General features: G+C 48.5%; 1 protein-coding gene across 3 annotated transcripts in view; it reads right to left on the bottom strand.

Annotated features, from left to right (window-relative positions):
• USP47 (ubiquitin specific peptidase 47) overlaps positions 1–20,587 on the bottom strand; it is a 2,970,466-nt gene that overhangs the window by 1,990,221 nt on the left and 959,658 nt on the right. For all 3 annotated transcript variants that reach the window (XM_069623643.1, XM_069623644.1, XM_069623642.1), the window contains one exon: positions 3,150–3,317. In XM_069623643.1, coding sequence (XP_069479744.1) covers positions 3,150–3,317 — 168 coding nt within the window. The remainder of the gene's footprint in view (positions 1–3,149; positions 3,318–20,587) is intronic.

Below are 20,587 nucleotides of genomic sequence, written 5' to 3' on the forward strand. Positions count from 1 at the left end.
TTTTGGCTGCTCAGGTGAACCACTGGAGCAGTGGCTCTTCTTAGAAGACGAATGCTGGTGTGAGGACCCACTCTAAGAGCAGGACCTCTTCCAAGCCTCCTTCCTCCGCTTCTCCTTTTCCTTGCGTGGAGTCACCCAATCTTCAGAGCGCCAATATGTGCCTTGCGACCTCAACCAAGATTGTGGAGCCTCACCCATCGCCTTGTGAACGAAGGTGAAAATCTTAATCACCCTTTCCCATAGGGCATTTGGGTCCATGGACTGGCACTACCCACAATCCCGAGTGTTGTGGTCCTCGCCCAAGCAGTATAGGAAGATCTGGTGCAGATCAAAGACCGACATCCGTTGGCTGCAATATGCACATGGCTTAAAACCGCAGGCCATTGATGGATATTGTGTTATTATAGAACTTCTTTAAGCTCTACAAACATGTTCCGGATTAGCGAACAGAGTGCGTTGAAAAAAGGAACCAAGGTCATGGGGCATGCTGCCACTATATATACTGGCCCAAAATATCCAGCACAGGGCTTGTAGAGGCATCACACAGAGCCAACATGGAGCCGCATTGCGCCCCTTAGCGGCAGAAAAGTTTCCGGAGAACAACTGTGCTAGGATAGGGATATCATAGATGAGGAAGCCGTGGGAGGAAAGAATCATTAGAAATGTATTTCTCCCCTTTATACAGAATCTACAGAGATGGCCAAAACTAGTGACTCTCTCTGGCGAATGGACAACGGAATCAGGCAGAACTGCATGTCGTCCCCGCTGCTCTGTTTTGGTGTAGAAGCCAGGTACCAACAATCTAAGAAAGTAAAAATGTAGTAGAATAAGGATCTCATAGAGAAAGCACGTCATGGCATTATATGCTAGTGAAATGTTGACATTTGTCAGTAATCCACTGCACACCATGCACATTGTACTAAAGATAATAGAATATGATTTGTTCTCAGGCTTATGAATAAAGTGGAGTAAATACTGCTTGGTCCCACTGTGAGGCATCCACAATACACTAAATGTTTTGCAGGCATCAATACCTCTAAAATAGACATGTAAGAGCCACATATGCAGACACATCTGTACCACCTTTCAGACCAAAAGAGGATAGTATTCAGGGATAGGACCTCTGTTGACCTTTGGACACACTTGCCCATTTCTATGATGGGCAGAGTTGCATAATGTAAAAATGATTCTCGCACCTAAGCTACTGTATGACTTTACTTGGGCAATGTTATGTGTCCCTGCCTAGATATTTAAGGACATCAACACATTTCTCACTGAACACATGTTGGGACTAAAACCGTGTATGTTGTCACTGAAGATCCTAAAGAGGCTGTTTGAAGAGGCATGAGCCGGTGGCCCATATTTCAATACCTATTTTTTTAGCCTTGCAATGGCTTGAGACACCCCAGCTTTTGGGCAATTTCCCAATACATGGAACATGTGCAACACTAGAACACAGATTTGCAAAGATGTTCTTAAAAGCACCATTCTTTATGACACTGGGCGACAGAGTCTGGTCAACGGTTTTATGAACATGCAAGAAGAGTCTATTTATGCGAACCAATGGCCTCTGCATGAATTCGCGCTCAGTATTCCTGTTTGATCAGCTTGTATGGAAAGATGCAGGTTGTACACGCTTATTTGGACATACAAACCAATTACGCTAAAGTTTTCAAGAGACAGTATAACTGAGATGGAATATTGGCCTGGTTTCCCAGACGGACCCAAACAGTCACACCTTTTTGCACGGCTTTTGGAAGTGGATCCCGGGACAAAACCAATCACCAATTTATGACATACCGTGGATGCGGCAGAGCCTACTATTGGTTAACAATTGGAGAGAAGTGCAAACAAGACCTGGGCAATGATTTCATAAACACAGATTGGTGAAAAGCGTTTATTCATGTTAATAAAGAATCCTGCAACTCCAGATTAAAACCAGTCCAGCATAACATCCATCATAGGGCACATATCACACACCACTTACTACACAAGAACAATCACTAAAAAACAAGATGTTTGTGTAAACTGCCAGAGACCAGAAGCCAAGCCACCTTTATTCATTTACTGTAGTCATGGCTGTTGCTACAGGCTTTTTGGGCAAAGGTTGCGCGAGAGTGTTGCGGGGTGAAATGAACGATCTGATACTCAGTTAAGGGAAGTGAACTTCTTTACTAAGTTCCAGTAACAAGGTATATACAACAGGTAAGTCCAAAGGTAAGTATTTACAAAGGTACACAGGAGACATCCACCGGCATCCTCTCACAGGCTGCTTCACTCCAACTGACATTCATGGATCTTACAGGGGCACTCAGAACACAACATTCCAAGGCATAACATTCCATCAGGTATTCGCCCATGCAAGCATTCATGCAGGACCAAGGCAGGGAACACAAGACACAACAGAGAGCTAGTAAGAGTGATCAGCAAAGGCTAGTGTAATGACCCCAATTGTGTTTACTGAGCATCACTCCCCACACGAAGAAAAAAAGGTCAAATAAATTCATGCGCTTTGGGCGATTGTTACCCAATTGTCTAGCTGCTTTAACATGGATGTCTTCTTGGATCACTAGTGTACCTGAATGCACCAAGGGGATAGTCACATAGGCTACAATAGAACACGAGTGGTTACAACCGACGGTATGGGTCCAATCGAGAGTAGCATTTCTATAGAATGGGTTTTGGAACATAATTCACTCTGTTGCCACACAACACGTACCCAGTGTGATTTGCCTTTTGAAATAGCGACAGTGTGCAAAGCACCGAATTATTGTACAAAAACGGGGACCCCTACTACCCATAAAGATCTTGGAGCCATTTCCACTGTACATCTCACATTTATCGTTAGCTAATCTTTAGTGGGCTACCTAAAGTCGCAAACCCAGCTATCCTTGCCGATATTGTAAAATGCATTGAGCAGGTTAACTTCATACCACTGATACAAGTTACATGCAACCCGTGTACTGATGAAATTGGTATTCAATTAAAAAAATGTAAATCAAAATATGAAAATCAATTACAGTGAACATGAAAATAAACGTAACATTATAAATAAGACGTTTTTCGAAAACGGCTTCATAATTAACACTATTAATACTATTCAAATTGTTAAGTAACATTCGTTTCAATTTTGAAAATAAACCACTTACCTTTTCAGTGCCAGGCTTATTTAAAATCTTTTCCGGATTATTACCATCAAGACAAATGCCTTCATCGACCACGTCATCATTTGAGAAATCATTAATCATCTGGTCACTGTGACAACTGCCTTCATTCTCTGCTCCACTATCTGTGCAGCTTTCAGTCTGAGGTGATTTCTTAGGGAAAAACACTGCCCATTACTAAATTGGATTGTGCAATACAAATAAATATTAATATCAGAGCATGCAATATAGTAAAGTTTACGGGAAAACAATTTCATATTTGATCAAGACATCTGACAAAACATCAAGCTATACTTAGAAGTCAACAATTAACCTTGTAACTGCCATGGTCCCCCCCCCCCTCTCACCCCACAGAGCCAAGGCCTTTTTTGGTGATTTCGGTATTTCGCCATTCAATGCCTTCTAACGTTTCATTAACCCCTTAAGTGCCAAGGACGAGCTATCTCGTCCTTGGCAACAGGGAGGTAATCCCAAGAACGAGATACCTCGTCCTTGGCATTAAACCATTAAGATGCATTTACGGATCATTTCTCGACTTTAAGGATCACTCCCAGTTGGAGTACCTCAACAAAACAGGAGCACAATAAATGTAGGAGATGCCAAGAAGCACACAGTTTACCAGACGTGATCAGCCACAGACCCTGCATTCTTTGAATAGTTATCCAAATTGTACAAAAAGACCCTCCACTCACATGGCGTTTGATTTAAAATATTGTGCGGCAACAGCTCTGACCCTTATGCTTAATTACAGAAGACGTCCTGTCTTAACACAAACTCCGAGTCTGATGAAAGATTTAAAGGTGTGCTTTTCCGATCCTTCTGATCCTCCGTCCCAGGCTTCTGAAAACATTGGCGAATTAAAGGGTTGGGTTTGGTGGGGTGGGGTGGGAGAAGTTCTTTCAACACAAAAACGTTTATACCGACTTTTCCGTGTAGAGAAAAGTTTACCTATGCCAAGTTTTAAAATCAAAAGAGTCCAACTTTTAATATATTTTATAGAACTTAATTAAAATAAAGTGCTTCAAGAGTACAATGCATTGTAAAGGTGTGTATCATTAGTTTGGGATAAGCCGAAACTATTGCATTGGAGTACAGATAGGGAGGGAACAGTCTGTAGGTGGTGCTTGGTTATGTGCCCACCACACATGGCTGTGCTTTTTCCTATGGCCATTCCCACCAATTCCTGCCTCTGCCCGCCCAAACTATCTCCTCACAGGAACTCATTGAGCTCCCTTTAATCGAGCCTTACCATCAGGAATTGGATTCAAAGTGCCTGCCAGTGTTTGTTCAAAGCAGATTTCTGTGAATTAATAACTTAAGTGGAGTTGTAAACAAGCTACTGGTGTAATACAAATGTCTTACCAGGCCTGGCTTCAGCCACTCGATTTATAAGCACTCTGGCGTCCTTCAATTAAGTCGGGTTAGAAACAAGCATTGGCAAAGCCACTGAAGTCCTGTTTAAAACAAGCACTGGCAAAGCCAACACTTTTGGCTTGTGCAGGTTTTAATCTTTTGCCAGGCACTGCTATTAGATGCCCAGGTACTTGCATCATTTGGCACCCGCTACAAACAATGGGTAGTTAATACCACTACGGCTGTTCCTGGAAAGTGGCTTCGCCATGCCTACACAAAAGCCCAAACTGTTGGCAATACCAATGCTTGTTTTTAAATTAAGATGTCTGGGTACTCAGGTGTTACTTGCCAGTCTGACTTCGTAGCACAGTGAAATTAAAGCCATGTCTGTAATATGCCCCATGAGCCCAGTTGGTTATATTCAGTAGCAACTGTGTAGCCAGTCTATAAAGCTTCCCAAAGGCATGTGTCTCTTGCCTTTCTACACGCTTTGAAACAGCTAGTGACCCCAATGCTCTCATCATTTCTGCTTTAACCCCTTAAGTGCGGAGGACGAAATAGCTCGTCCTCTGCACTACCCACCTCAGGGGGAGGGGAGTGTTTTGGCTGCCCTGCTCTCTCGGCCCCCAGGCTGTGAAGAGGAAGACCTCCCTGTGGGGACATCACGTGATCGCGAGAGCGTGTTCTCGCGAGATCTTGGCATACGTGATCTCGCGAGCCCACGCTCTGCGGGAAAGCTTTCCCGCCAGTGTTGATGCAGCAGCAGACCAAGCAGGTCATGCCACAGCGCTGCTCCTGATAAGGAGGCAACAGGAGGTTTTGAGCAGCCTCCAGTCACAGCTTCTAGGGCATAAGTCCACAGCCACAGGAGGCTACATGGGGGCCCTAGAAGCCTGCAGCGTGCCATCATTGTGCACACCCTTCCCACAGTGAGTTAACTGGGAAGCAATGAAGCTGAGCTGAACCGAACTGTGAGTAAATGTTTGTCCCGAGTTAAGGCAGTTTAAGGTCCACCCGTTTGTCTTACAATAAAGACAGTTGGAACCTCTTACAGCGTCCTGTCGTCCTTTAAGGCCACAACATAACTGGCGACGAGGATATCAAAATACCCACGGGCCCACCATGCAAGGCGCCACACCGTGCCTTTCTCCCTTCACCAGGGACACCAGCAATTCCATAGATGCAGTGGGAGCCCCTCTTCTCCACCTATCTGGAAGCAGTGGGCGGCACGCGGTATGCCCCCGTCAGGAAGAGGGCGATGCTGTTAAATGCATTGGGGGTTGAAGGTCAGCGCATTTTTGCCAGTTTGAAGACAATACCTGCGGCCGATGATGACGACGTCTACAAGGAAGTGACTCGTCGCATTGTGAAGAGGTTCACCAATAAGGAGAACGTTGTACTGCACAGGCTGAGGTTCTACACCCGCAAACAAGAAGGGAGCGAACCCGTGGACGACTACATCACCAGGTTGAGGGAGCTGGCTTCTCTTTGCGCCTTTGGCGAAAACGCAGAACAGGTCATCTGCGACATGCTTGTCGTTCACACTAACTCTAGGAAAGTGCAGGACAAGTTCATACAAGAAAAGGAGGTCACCCTTGACAAGGCCATCCAAATTGCCAGGGCGGAGGAAGAAACCTCCAGCAGATGCAAAGAGGCGGGAAGTCACCTGCCCGTGCCCGAACTTGCGGCACTACAATGGAGAGGGCGCAGAGACAAGCAGTACCGCGACGGCCCCAGAGACAAAGGTCCCAGGCAAAAGAAGGCACCCAAATGCTATAGATGCGCCAGCACCAAGCACATGGCGAATGATCGCGACTGCCCCGCCAGGAACAAGGAGTGCTCTAAGTGCGGACGCATTGGTCACATGGCTCTGGCATGCACGTGGCGGGAGAAAACTGTTTCCCGTGTCGATGGTGACTGCGCTTCGAGCGATGATGACGATCTACAGGACAGACCCATGGTCGTCATGGTCAACGCCCCCAATGCCAGGAGGGAAAAGCCCCACTGCACCATTAAGGTTGACTGAATGGAAAAGCGCGTCATGGCGGACTCGGGATCTGACCTCACTATCCTCCCCATCAGCACATACAAGGAGATGTTGGGACAAGCTAAAGTAGAGATCAGAACGACCAGGCAAAAACCGACGGTGTTCGGTGGTGCAACTGTCGACCTTTTAGGCTACATCAAAGCCCGGATCGATTTCAAAGGGAGGTCTACCACCACAAAAGTGTATTTCTCACCCAAAGGCCCAGCCGTGCTGGGATGGGACGATCAACATAAACTCAGCATGAAACTAGATCCCAGGACTCCGGAACAGGTACTCATGGTCTCCTCAGGAGCAGCGCAAAATTTCAAGGAGATGTTCCCGAACCTGTTTTCCGAGAACCCAGGGAAGGTGAAAAACTTTGTCCACAAGATTCGCCTGAAACCCAACGCGACCCCAGTGAAACACAAAGTCAGGGCGGTACCTGCCACAGCGAGACCCGCATTGGATGCCCATCTTCGGAAGATGGTCGAAGAAGAAACCATCGAGACCGTGGAATCATCAGAGTGGCTGAGTCCAGTAGTTTTGGTCAAAAAGAAATCCAGCAACGACCTCAGGATCTGCATCGACCTAAGAAGCCTCAATCTAGAGGTAATCACGGATAGCTTTCCACTCCCCAGCATCAACAAAATCGTCCTCATGATGAAAGAGGCAGCAATCTTCTCTAAGCTGGACATGCGTGATGCCTATCACCAGATCCCCCTGCAAAAATCCTCTCGCCCCCTTACAGCGTTCATCACTCCTTTCGGCACCTTCCAATATACCCGCATGCCATTTGGGTTGTCATCGGCAGCATCCGCATTTCAGAGGATGATGAACTCCTTACTTAAAGGACTCACAAATGTTTCCTTCTTTCAAGATGATATCCTCGTGTATGCCAAAGACAACGAGACCCATGACAAGGCACTCAGGACAGTCTTGAGCAGGCTTCAAGAGGAGGGCATTCACCTACGCCATGAAAAATGCGTCTTTGGAGTGAACAAGGTAGAATACCTTGGGTACTGCATCTCAAGTGACGGCGTCAGTCCCAAGAAGAACCTCATGCAGGCCATAACAGAAGCCCCGGCTCCGATGTCCAAAGAGGAGTTACTCTCATTCCTGGGCCTGGCGGAGTACTATGCCAAATTCGTCCCTAGATTCTCTGAGACCACGTCTCCCATGAGGGAGCTTCTGAAGAAGGGGGCAGCCTACTCTTGGGGCCCGGAACAGAACGAAGCTTTCTGTGAAATCAAAAAGAATTCTACACGAGCCGTGCCTGAAACCATACAACCCTGAATGGGACACCTGCATTACCACAGATGCCAGTGCGTATGGCCTGGGGGCCTCCTTGACCCAGAAGAAGGGAGACACTGAGAATATTGTGGCGTTTGCATCCAAAGCGCTGTCATCATCGGAAAAGAACTACTCCACGGTTGAGAAAGAAATGTTGGCATGCGCATGGGCCGTCGACTACTTCAGATCGTACGTATGGGGGAAGAGATTCAAGCTGATTACCGACCACAAACCCCTCATTCACATGTTGAGCCCGGGCGGCACCAAGACTGCCACCCCGAGGCTGGCCAGGATCGCCGCAAAGCTTCAAGAATATACATACGAGATAGCCCACATTGCGGGTTGGAAAAACGCACAAGCGGACTGCATGTCCAGACTCCTGAACCAAACCGCCCCCGGTACCACATTCTTGGAAGATGTGTGTCGTAGCCTCCATTAGTGACTTAAGGAACGGCGAGTACATGGACCTGAATGAGCGCCACTGGCAGGAGGAGTTCGAACAGGACGATCCCCTGCGGCACGTTATTCCCTGGGTTCGCGAAGGATGGCCCAACGAGAGAGCGATCCCCGAAGATCTTCGTCCCTACTAGAAAGTGAACGAGGAAATCACCACCATGAACGGTCTCATCCTCAGAGGCGATCAAATCATCCCGCCCAGCGGAATCCTCAAGGTGATACTGTGCAGAGCACACTCAGGCCACCTGGGATGCAACATGACCAGACGCAGGATACGCGACACCTACTGGTGGCCAGGCATGGACCAGGACATAAGACAAATGGTCGAAAGGTGCCATGAGTGCACCAACAGTGACAAGCGCCTAGCTGTGAGGCAAGCCCCCATGCTGCCCACTGAAGTCCCCAAAGGGGTGTGGCGAAAACTAGGTTTGAATTTCATTGGGCCCCTGGACAACATGCCCCCAGAACACAAATACGGGATAGTCATGGTCGACTACTTCTCCAAATGGGTGGAAGCTGACTTCACCTCAGACATCACCACAAGCACAGTCATTGAAGCACTCACCGCCGTATTCCAGCGGGAAGGTCTACCAGAAGAACTTGTCACAGACAAAGGAGTCCAGCTAGTCTCCCGAGAAATGGAGAAATTTCTCAAGCTCAACAACATTCGCCAGCGGAGAGCAAGCCTATACCATCCACAGGCCAATGGCCTGGTTGAGCGGGCAAATTGCTTCATCAAAGGGGCGCAACAACTGGCTCATGCCTCGGGCCTAGACCCGTACAAGACAGTCAAGGAAGCTGTAGCAGCCCACCGCCTCACCCCCAACGCCGTCACAGGTGTTTCGCCATTCCATCTGCTGAGGGGGAGAAGGGCAGCATCCTCACTGGTACCACCCTGGCTCCATCAAGTGAGGGCTGACGAAGACGTGGACATGGATGACGTAGCGTTTCGCATGCAGCGCAACAAAGAAGCCATGAAGACCCAAGGGGACTTGCGTCGAGCCGCTCGATACACAGCAGTTAACAGAGGTGACCTGGTGAAAATACGCCTTCCCCACAAAGACACTTCGACTGGCTCCAAATACAGCAGTCCCATAGAAGTCATGGAGAGAGGGTCAAACCACATTTGCACCAGCGACGGAAGGAAATGGAATCTAGATAGAGTGGCCATGTACTGCAGGAAGGAAGACAGGGAACAACCACACTGGGATACCGGAGAAGATCAAGAGCGCCAGGGGACATTCGAAAACCCTCGCCTCTCAGAAAGAGATGCCTTGGAGCCACACCACGGCAGCGAGTTCTCAAGCCCCAACTCTCCGGCTACACCCAGGGAGGCACAGCGAAGAACAAGACAAGGAGAACTCGAATCACCCGCACCTCCTCAAGAGTACTCCAGCAATCCTGCCCCAGATACAGATCTAAACAGACCTCAGAGAGAGAGAAGGAAGCCCAGCAAGTTTGCGGACTGTGTCATGGAATGACCATCCATCCTTTTCCCAGCAAAGGAGGTGTGTGGGGACATCACGTGATCGCGGGAGCGTGTTCTCGCGAGATCTTGGCATACGTGATCTTGCGAGCCCACGCTCCGCGGGAAAGCTTTCCCGCCAGTGTTGATGCAGCGGCAGACCAAGCAGGTCATGCCACAGCGCTGCTCCTGATAAGGAGGCAACAACAGGAGGTTTTGAGCAGCCTCCAGTCACAGCTTCTAGGGCATAAGTCCACAGCCACAGGAGGCTACATGGGGGCCCTAGAAGATTGCAGCGTGCCATCATTGTGCACACCCTTCCCACAGTGAGTTAACTGGGAAGCCATGAAGTTGAACTGAACCGAACTTTAAGTAAATGTTTGTCCCGAGTTAAGGCAGTTTAAGGTCCACCCGTTTGTCTTACAATAAAGACAGTTGGAACCTCTTACAGCGTCCTGTCCTTTAAGGCCACAACACTCCCCTTCTGTGCCTGGAGGGCAGGGTGCAATGATGATGGCGCACGCTACGTGTGTCGACATCATCAGGAAATGAAATTTACATGCTTAAGTGCGTGCTGCAAGGGCATGGGTGTTGCTAGGTCTATAAACGATCTGGGGCTACGCTAATGTCAGTACTATCAGGACTCGGTGCTAACTAGCTTTTTTGGTTGTAGTCTCAGGTTCTACCCGGGGCTACAACCAAAAGACCTGGGGCTGTAGCCCCCTCAGACTACCCCCACCCCCAGCAACGCCTCTGTGCAAGGGCATTTTTTGCCCGATTTCATTGAGTGAGTGTTAGTTGGAAAGGGGAGACTCCCCCTCACTCAGGGAGATTGCAGGTCGAGGATCATTCGAACCTCAACCAACAATGACGACCAGGATATTGATTTTTGGGGTGCCCCCCCCCCCACTCCCTCTTCCAGGCTAAACAGCTCCCTACCGGCACCAAAATAAATAAATAAATGGCACAATGTTTTACCTTATTTGGGGGCATATGGGTGCTGTTTTGCACTCATTTGCCGCCAAGGAAGGCAAACAAAAATAACATTTGAGAAAAAGGCACTTTTGGGGGCATTAGGGGTCTGGCCAGAAATCCCCCAGGGAGGGGCAGATTCTTGCTGCTACCCTGGGAGTGTGGGTGGGCAACAGTGTGGGTCTGACCCCATTTTGCCACCCCAGTGAAGCAGCAAGGTCACACAAGGCCACCAGGGATATCATTTTTGGGGTGGGGGCGGCCAATAAGAGCCCCACCCCCAGAAAATGCCAAAATGTTGTTTTGCCTTCTTTGGGGGTAAATTGGTGGAGTTTTTCACCTATTTGCCCCCAAGTAAAGCAACACAACATTACACTCCACATATAATGGAATGCTTGAGGGCCAGCCCCCTTCGGGTCCCCCCCGTACCCCCAAGGATGGGAAGACCCTTGCTGCTTTTCTGGGGGGGGGGGGCACATTGGGGTTCTGACCCTATTTTGCCAGCCCTGGGAAGCAGTAAGGCCCACTAGGCCAACAGCTATATGATCTTGGGGGGGATGGGTTCTTTGCCAGGCCAATCCGCCCCTCACCCCAAAAAATGCCTACAAGATGGCATAATGTTGTTTTGCTTATTTGGGTGCAAATTAGTGCTGGTTTGCACCCATTTGCCAACAAGGAAAGCAAAACAACATAGGGCAATTTTGAGTCCTTTGCCTGTAGGGCAAGCCCCCTCAGGAAACCCCCCACGGAGGGGCAGATCCTTTCTGCTTCCCTCGGGGAGGAGAATTGAGGGTCTGGCCCCATTTTGCCAACCCTGGGAAGCAGTAAGGAGCACTAAGCCACCAGGGAAAATATTTTAGGGATGAGGAACTGTTTGTCCATTGCCCGTCGCAGTACCCCCGGTCGTCCTGGATCTCGGGCTGGGCTGCGTCACAGCTTTTCTCTCCGGGAAGTGTTGGTGACCCTGCTGGGGCTCCCTGGGACCACCGCTTTGGGCAGGTTGACCACATGGGAGATAGGCATCCAAGCCCGGCGGCAGCACCCTGACCGCCCTGGAGTTCTGGCCATGCTGCGTTACACCTTTTCCCTCCTGGAAGGGATGGGGACCCTGCCGGGGCTCCCTGGGACCACAGCTGTGCGTGAGGATGCACAAGCCACATTGGAGGCAGGCGCCCAAGGTCGGGGGCATCACCCCGGCTGTCCTGGAGCTCTGGCTGGGCTGCAATACAGCTTTTCCCTCTAGGGAGGGACGGGGACTTTGCCGGGTCGTCCCCATGACTGTTGCGGGACTTGGGGATGGTCAACCCACATGGGAGACAGGCACACAAGGCTGGGGACATCCCAACCCCAGCTGTCCTACATCTCCGGCTGCGCTGCATTAGAGATTTTAACACCAGGGAGAGTTGGGACAGCCGCTGGACGTGGGGATGGTCGACACACATTGTAGATAGGCGCCCAAGGCCGGAGGCAGCACCCCCGGCCATCCTGGAGCTCTGGCTGGGTTGCATTACAGCTTTTCCCTGCAGGGAGGGATGTGGACCTTGCCGGGGCTCCCTGGGGCTGCCGCTGGCCTTGTGATCGGCTGACCCACATGGGAGACGGGTGTTCAAGGCCGGAGGCAGCACCCACAGCCGTCCTGGAGCTTTGGCTGCTCTGCCTTACAGATTTTCACTCCAGGGTGCGAGGGTGATCCTGCCGGGGCTCCCTGGGACTGCCGCTGGACTTGTGGATGGTCGACCCACATGGGAGACAGACGCCCAAGGCCAGAGCCAGGATCACCAGCAACCCTGGAACTCGGGCTGGGTTGCATTACAGCTTTTCCCACGTGCGAAAGATGGGATCCTGCCGCTGCTCCCTGGGACTGCAGCTGGACTTATGGATTGTGAACCCACATTGTAGACCGGCACCCAAGGCTGTACGCAGCCCTGGAGCTCTTGTTGTGCCGTGTTACAGCTTTTCCCTCTGGGGAGGGATGATGACCTTGCAAGGGCTCTCTGGGACTGCTGCTGGACTTCGGGACGGTCGACCCGTTTTCTTTTCCACCCAGTTAAGAGCACCCACATATGTGAGGTAACCTTTCGTCGGGACACCTGTGGGACATGTGTTGTTGCTCGCATGTTTCAGTGGTTTCCTGGTGGCAAATGTCTGAACATTGTTTTTTCCCACCACATTTTGTGCTTTTCTGGGCTTTGTGGCTGATAAAATATACGGCGATTCGCGCAAGTCAGACCTCTTTGATTCCCACGTGTGTCTTTTCAAAAATGTACGTGGTTCCCCATTTTCCTTGGTGGCTGCGACACAAGGCCCAAATGTGTAGGTTGTCCACAAGACCAAATACAGTAAAAATGTGGTCTTCCCTGGCCCTTTGGTGTACCAGTGCTTTAGCCTTTTCCCTTTGTGCACTGGTAAGTGCACCCACACATGTAAGGTACCATTTTCATCGGAACACCCGTGGAAAGGTAGGACATGTGTTCTTGCCCGCGTATTTCGGTGGTTTCTTGGTGGCAAATGTCTGAAAATGAATGCATTTATGTGTTCCCATTGATATCTTTCCTACCCTCCTCTTCCATTACGTCCAAGCATGCCCTATTAAAAAAAATAAAAAAACAATCGCCTAACTTTCACAAAACTAATAGTAACTTTATGAAAAAAATATTTTTTCGTTTCCACTCAACCTGTTCTTGAAAGCTTGGAAAATGGCGTATTCAGAACTGCAAACCATTTGTTCCTAGCTGTTACAAGAAGAAAAACACAGGCTTCATCATTTTATTGGCATTTTCTGAAAAAAACAAAATATTGCCACTTTTTGTTACCTTCTTACACCCCCCCTACAACAAACGACTAATCCTTGGTGGCGTCATGGCTTCCTACATGTGGGAAGAAAAGGGTTCTAATTTGGCCGGGATATCACTTGTAACAAAAACGTTACAAGGGATTGAATGCAACATACCGAAATGTCCAAAAGAGGGCTCAGCACTGGGAGCGAAAACCGCCAGCAGTTAAGGGGGTTAAATTTGTAGGCGCCTCAATCTCCCTCTGCAGAGTTTGTCATTCTATTCCACTTTGTTTATTATTGCTTGACAAGGTAACAATGGCAGTAAATCATGGCATTACATAGAGCAGTATAGGATACAACAACAAGTACATTTCTCAACATTGCATAGCCTGTACTCGTTTATGGGATGCGACACTAATTCACAAAACATGACTGGCATTTGATACTACTGAGGCTCACAAGGGGACAGCTCATCAGGGCCGTCTCTATCAGCATTAACCGTGTGCAAGTATGTACGGAAAGGAGCCTAGATGTCTCGGGCATGCAGCCTGCTGGGTGCAGGGTAATCCAACGTCCCTCCGTGTCCAACACCCAGGTGACATCACAAAGCCACTATCTTATGGTGGGACACGTGGGTTTGGGCCACAACAGCAATATACAATGTACTGCAAGAAGCAAACAGACTAGCGAGTTTCCGAGCACCACCCTGAGCAGCAGACGTTCATGGAATAAGCAGTTCATAGGGTTCGGGTCAATCGTTCGCTCAAGCATCGCAGACACAGCAGCGCAGACTCCAACCCAGTATTCAGCAATTTGGGGGCAGGCCCACAGCATGTGAAGATAGCCTGCATTGTCAGTGTGGCATCTAGGGCATTGTGATGAGCGTTCCTGGGACATAACGTGAAGCCCAGCAGGGGTGTAATGAAACCTATGCAATACCTTGAATTGGATTAAGGGGAATCTCGCATTCAGGGTGACCTCTCGAGCCTGCATACACATGGCTTCCCATCTTTCATCAGTTATGTATGTGCGGAGGACCCTGCCCCATGCGTCCTGGAGCCTAGTGAGTGGATTGTTAATGCGTTCCTGTAGTATAGGCCTGAGATTGCGCCCGTCGGCACTGTGCCCCCATCACAAATGCTAAAAGCGGATCATCAGGGGGCTGCGAGGGGAACCCAGGCTATGCCAGCTTGACCGAGCGCCGCATTCCTGCGTATTGTAGCCATCGATGGGAGAGGCCACTTGGGCACCTCCACAGGTCAGCCCATGACGCAGAAGAGTCCACCTCGCACATATCAACCAGGATAGAGTAGTCATCCGCGGCCCATTGGCCCATCATAGTCTTACCTATTTTAGGGAACCCTGGTATGATGTTCCACAGTGGAAAATTTCGAAGAAATGGGCGAGAATTGCCGGTCTGCTGCCTTATTTTGTCCCAGTCCAATGCGGTAGTGACAGCAGGAGTAGGCACCCTCACATCCATCCACAGCGGGGGAAGTACCAGCGACCGGAGATCTCTGGATCTCGCAGCGTGTCGTTCGATTCTAACATGTGGCAGTAGAGGGCCATCCGCAAACCAGTAGGCCACATACTGAACTTGAGCAACAAGCCAGTACTTCTCTAAGTCGGGGGCCACTAGGCTGCCCTGACCAGCATGGACCATTTCAGTCTCACAGCCCCAAAGTACCATAGGAAATTGTTGACCACTGACCTAAACTCGGCGAACAGCGACCCAAAGTTACTCTCGTATAGCGAGTCCTGACGATTTGACCCCCAAGGTATTTTATTTCTGTGGGGGCTCAGGCGAAACCCATAAAATCAGCCTGGGCTCCAGTTGCATCGGTCAAGGAGAAAAGATCGGATTTTGCCTGATTGACTCGGAGGCCGGATAACTGTCCGAAGTAGGTAACGTCGCGCATAACAGGTTCAAGATTGAGTTCCGGGTCCCTAATATAGAGAAGTGGGTCATCAGTGTATATAGCAAGATGATCTCAGAAGGTCCAGATAGCCGTATTCCCCTGCACGAATGCCTCTGCCGCAGTAGATCGGCCAAGGGTTCTATGACTATTGCAAAAATGAGCGGAGAGAGCCGGCAGGCCTGCCTGGTCCCTTTGCATATATCAAAAGGTTGTGAGAGTTGGCCATTAGTGCATACACTAGCCACTGGCTGCACATAGAGCAACTGTATCCATGAGATCAAGCGGAGGCCGAAGTTACACTTCTCAAGTACTGCCCAGAGAAACCACCAAGATACTGAATCAAAAGCCTTTTGTACATCTAGCAAAGCAGCCAACGCTCGCGCCCCAGGGTCGATTTGGGACAAGATATTGAATAAGCGCTGCAGATTGAGAGCGGTGGAGCGTCCAGAGACAAAACCGGACTGATCGGTATGTATCAGGGGCGTCATGTATGGAGCACGATGGAGGGCGAGCGCCTTGGCAAATATCTTGATGTTGCTGTTAATGATAGGGGTTGATAGTAACCGCAGTGAGTGGGCAACTTGCCGGGCTTAAGAAGGACTGTCATCACTGTCTCTCTAAGTGTCGGGGGCAGTACCTTAGTTGCGCAGGATTCCTCCCATAAAGCTGCTAACCGAGGTTCCAGGAGGGATTTATAACACTTCTAAAAATCCATAGTTGGCCCGTCAGTGCTCAGTGACTTACCAGAAAGCAAAGCCTCGATAGCACATTTTATTTCCCCAACTCCAAGCGGAAGGTCAAGGGATTCCCTAGTTTCGGCAGGGAGTTCCAACAGCGGGAGCCCATCCAGGAAGGCACCTATGGCAGAGCTCAACGCCTCGTCGTTATTGGCGTAGTGTGTCAAATAAAAAGCCTGGAACACTTCATTCACTTAGGTTTCAGTGTGCACCAAGGACCAGTCAGGGCTCTCGATTAGCGGGATGCGTCTCCCAACCTCCTCCTGCATACCAACCTAGCCAACAATCCACCCAGTTTACCCTCGCCCTATTGTTGCACAGCTATCGGGTTATCTAGATATTCTTGCTCCTTTTCAGCAGCATCTCTAAAGGTGTCAAGCACCTCTTTAATTGCACCCAGGGTGGCTGGGGAGGGGTCTGTATAGTATACTGTTTCAAGTTGTTTAAGAGAAGCCTCACTGTTCCGGATGTTCCTACATATCGCCTTGAGAATGCCTGCTTCTATGGCCAGGGTCATGTCCCAGATTTATGCTTTAAAGGCATCCCAGAGTGTGGCAAGGGAGTCAACTGTACCATGTTAATGTTAAAGTAGTCACCCACACAATAGCCCAGTTCATCCCTAAAGAGAAAACACAAGGGGGGTAGTCCTGGCTGAAACAGTCAAAGCTAATTGCAAGTAATTGGAATGCAAATAAAATTTAATATGTATCTAATCCTTTGTTATAGTACTTATTCGTATAAATCCAAAGGAAAGATGGGAAGGTAACAAGGAGAAAGAATATATACCACAAACACTTAATTAATATAAGACTGGGAGTATTTTTTATTTACTCTCCTCAGTCAAATGTTCATTTTTAAACAAACAAAGGTTGCATAGACCTGTAAATGGTACAAACATTGCATTATATAATATTTTCATTAATTCACATATTCAGACAAAGCAAAAACACATTGATGCATAGATCAACAGAACATTTTTGTTGTTCTAACACAGAACCTTGGATGGATCTGACAAAAGCCAGGCTAGAGGGTGACCAAAATAGATCCATTTACAGGTCTATGCAACCTTTGTTTGGTCACCCTCTAGCCGCTTTTTTCAGACCCATCTAAGGTTCTGTGTTAGAACAACAAAAATGTTCTGTTGATCTATGCATCAATGTGTTTTTGCTTTGTCTGAATATGTGAAGTAATGAAAATATTATATAATGCAATGTTTGCACCATTTACAGGTCTATGCAACCTTTGTTTGTTTAAAAATGAACATTTGACTGAGGAGAGTAAATAAAAAATACTCCCAGTCTTATATTAATTAAGTGTTTGTGGTATATATTCTTTCTCCTTGGTACCTTCCCATCTTTCCTTTGGATTTATACGAATAAGTACTATAACAAAGGATTAGATACATATTAAATTTTATTTGCATTCCAATTACTTGCAATTAGCTTTGACTGTTTCAGCCAGGACTACCCCCCTTGTGTTTTCTCGCTAATGATAGCCCTTAGTCCTGAGCTCAGTTTGGGCTTTCCCTCCCGTATATTTTCAGTTCATCCCTAAACACAGGAGGGTCTAACCTCCGGCTCTCCTAGACCCTATGGGCCTTTTTTTCACTTCAGGTTAGGGTCAGGGTGATTGGGAAATGGTCGAATTATATCCTTGGAAGTATGCCTGCGTCCCCTATGTGATTAATTAGTGCCCCAGATATCAGCCCATGGTTGATTCTGGAATGTGAATCGTGCACAGTTGAGTAAAATGTGTAGTCCCAGATTTTAGGGTGCAATAGCCTCCAGGCATCTACCATACCCAGTCCAGCCCGTTTATCCAGGATAGTGCGCGCGGCTCTAGTTAACTGCCGGGCCGTGTTCCCAGACCTGTCTAGTTGAGGTCAACAATAGTATTAAAGTCCTCACCCTACAGGAACGGGATTAGGCGATACAGTGCAAGCATGTCTGCTACTTGCGTGTAGAACTCTGGGTCATCATTGTTGGGCCCATATATATTAAGTAGTACCACCTCTGCTCCCAGTAGTGTACCATGTGTCAGCACTTAACACCCCAAGGGGTCCACCTGGGTGGCCTTCGGTACATATTGTAATGATTTGTGAATCAATATAATAACACCAAGGCTTTGGGTCGAGTATTGCATGTAGTAGCGCTGAGCGCCCCAGTTCTTAGCAAACCTTTCACATCCCGACGCTAGCAAATGCGTCTCCTGCAGAAAAAGGATGCAGGCTTTGTGTTGTTCTACATACAGTTGAAGCGCCTGCATTTTAATGTAATTGTCAGACCCCCTAATATTCCAACTTAGGTGCGTCAGCCGCCATCTAGTGCCTGTGGGTATGAAACCTCAGGATCAAGGCGGCCTCCAGGGTGGCCCACCATTGAGTACACACTGTAGGACCCTAAGCCATACGACAACCATGTCATTCGCATCAATCATTTTCTGTATACCGTACCCCAACTTAACTCCCCCCACCCCAAACGGGGATGTAAACCCTGTAACATAGATTAAGCAAACCACTGCAACCTAGCATGGGGGGGCTGTTTGCTTCATACAGCCCGCTTCACAACACAGCAGTGTAATATATAGCAAGAGTATTAGGCACAATAACATATGTATTACACTGGGGCAGAGAAGATGCAAACAGTGGCCTCTACTGGCTGTTACGAGCATGCAGTCCACTATCTGTCTCAGCGCCTTAGCTATGGTCATAGTAACAAACAAGCACTTAGCATTAGGACAATCAAGATCATCCTGTGAAGTGTTGGTCTAGGAACTTCATTGACTCTTCAGGGATAGTGAATTCTCATAAATGGCTGATTTCCCTTACCTAATTAGTCCCTCAGCAGCTTTGCTGGATTTCTAGGATTTATTTTTCTCACCTGGTAAGAGTGTGAACCTTTTTCCCACTCTTACATGTGTTTTGCTGTGTGCGTTTTCACTTTTTGAGTGATCTTGGGCACTGGAGCCTCACCTACTCCATGGCCTCATTCTTCATGTGTGTTACACAGCACCTTCAGTGCAGTGACATAGGGTTGTCTTTAAGACTTCCCTCTGACTCCATTTTGACTGACTACTGTCCGTTAGAAAAGTTAAAGTTGCCATTAACTTTATTTTAGTCACTTTAAACCACAGACCCCTTACACTTACATGGAGTATTGGAAAGGGTTAACTCTTATCCCTTTTTGTCTGTCTCTTGGAGCACTGTTTCGTTCCCTTTACATTAAGACTTGACTGGTGGCAGTGGTAACTACCCTAACTTTTCTACCACAATTATCTTATATAAACGTGGTATTGTATTAGGCCATTATATCAGCCTCAAACATGAACCTGCTTGACCAAATACATTTTATTTCGGCTCCGGCTGGGTTTATTCGCCATTTCTTTTTGTTAAAGTCTTTTTCGTGTTTTTCTCTGCGCGCCAAACCGGGGAGGATTCCTTTGTCCGCTGTCTTTTCACAGGCTTCTGCACAGAAGCCCTCCTTAAGGCGCCTGAAAGTGTAGGTAGGCAGGATGTGAGGGAGGGATCTTTGGACCCCTGCCATGGGTTCCCTTGGTAACCCAAGTCACACTCCTGTTTGATTGGCTGAGGGGACTGTCCTTTCCAGGACATCCACCCTGCTGTTTGATTGACAGCCAGGCTGTATGAATGGGGGGAAACTGCATAAAAAGCAGATCTCTGGGACCGGAAAGGCAGAGTCGCCACTGGAACGAAAGAACCAATGAGGAGCTGGCAGAAGAGGACCCCCTACGACGACTGAACCGCCCGATGAAGCCCTGCTGCAGGTCCGAATCTGCAGCATCCGACGACAGAGAAGATCCTCCAGGAAACTTCTTCCCTTGCGCTGGTGGGACCAACCAGTTCACCCAAACTACAAGCCAGGACCCCTCCTCTGGTCGAATTCGCTGTACAGAGCTACAGTGGGCCGGATAGCCAGGAAGGTCGGACCCTGCTTGGGTTTTAAGGAGCACACCTTTTATTTGTTATTTTGCTCTGCTGCTGGCTTCTTCCCTGGGTGGCGCAGGACCCTCCAGTCTTCCTACTTCGTGTTAGTCCGACAGTCGCTTCAGGAACCGTGAGCATGCAGGAACCACCAGGAACGTCTGCCTCAGCTACAGCTCCATCTCCGTTTTAAGGTACTGTGCAAATCCGGATGTCCGTTTCGTTCAACCGCGGTGAAAGTGTTGAAATCTTTCTCCAATCTGAGGGCTTGTCCTTTTCTTTGAACTAACTTTTCTATCAACCAACCTCGTCTGCGGTAAAGTTTGTGGCACGGATTCCGAACTACCCTGAACTGTGTGATCTTGAGCAAAAGACTTTTGCCCCATTGACTTAGGCCCCAAGCCTTTTCTATCTGATTACATCACTGTAGTTCCTCTTGTTCAATTGCCCTGAGTACTTACCTGTTGGTGTGATTTAATTTGTATTTAC

Source organism: Ambystoma mexicanum, chromosome 11 (assembly GCF_040938575.1).
Source record: "Ambystoma mexicanum isolate Mex_15411 chromosome 11, UKY_AmexF1_1, whole genome shotgun sequence".
Taxonomy (NCBI): Eukaryota; Metazoa; Chordata; class Amphibia; order Caudata; family Ambystomatidae; genus Ambystoma; species Ambystoma mexicanum.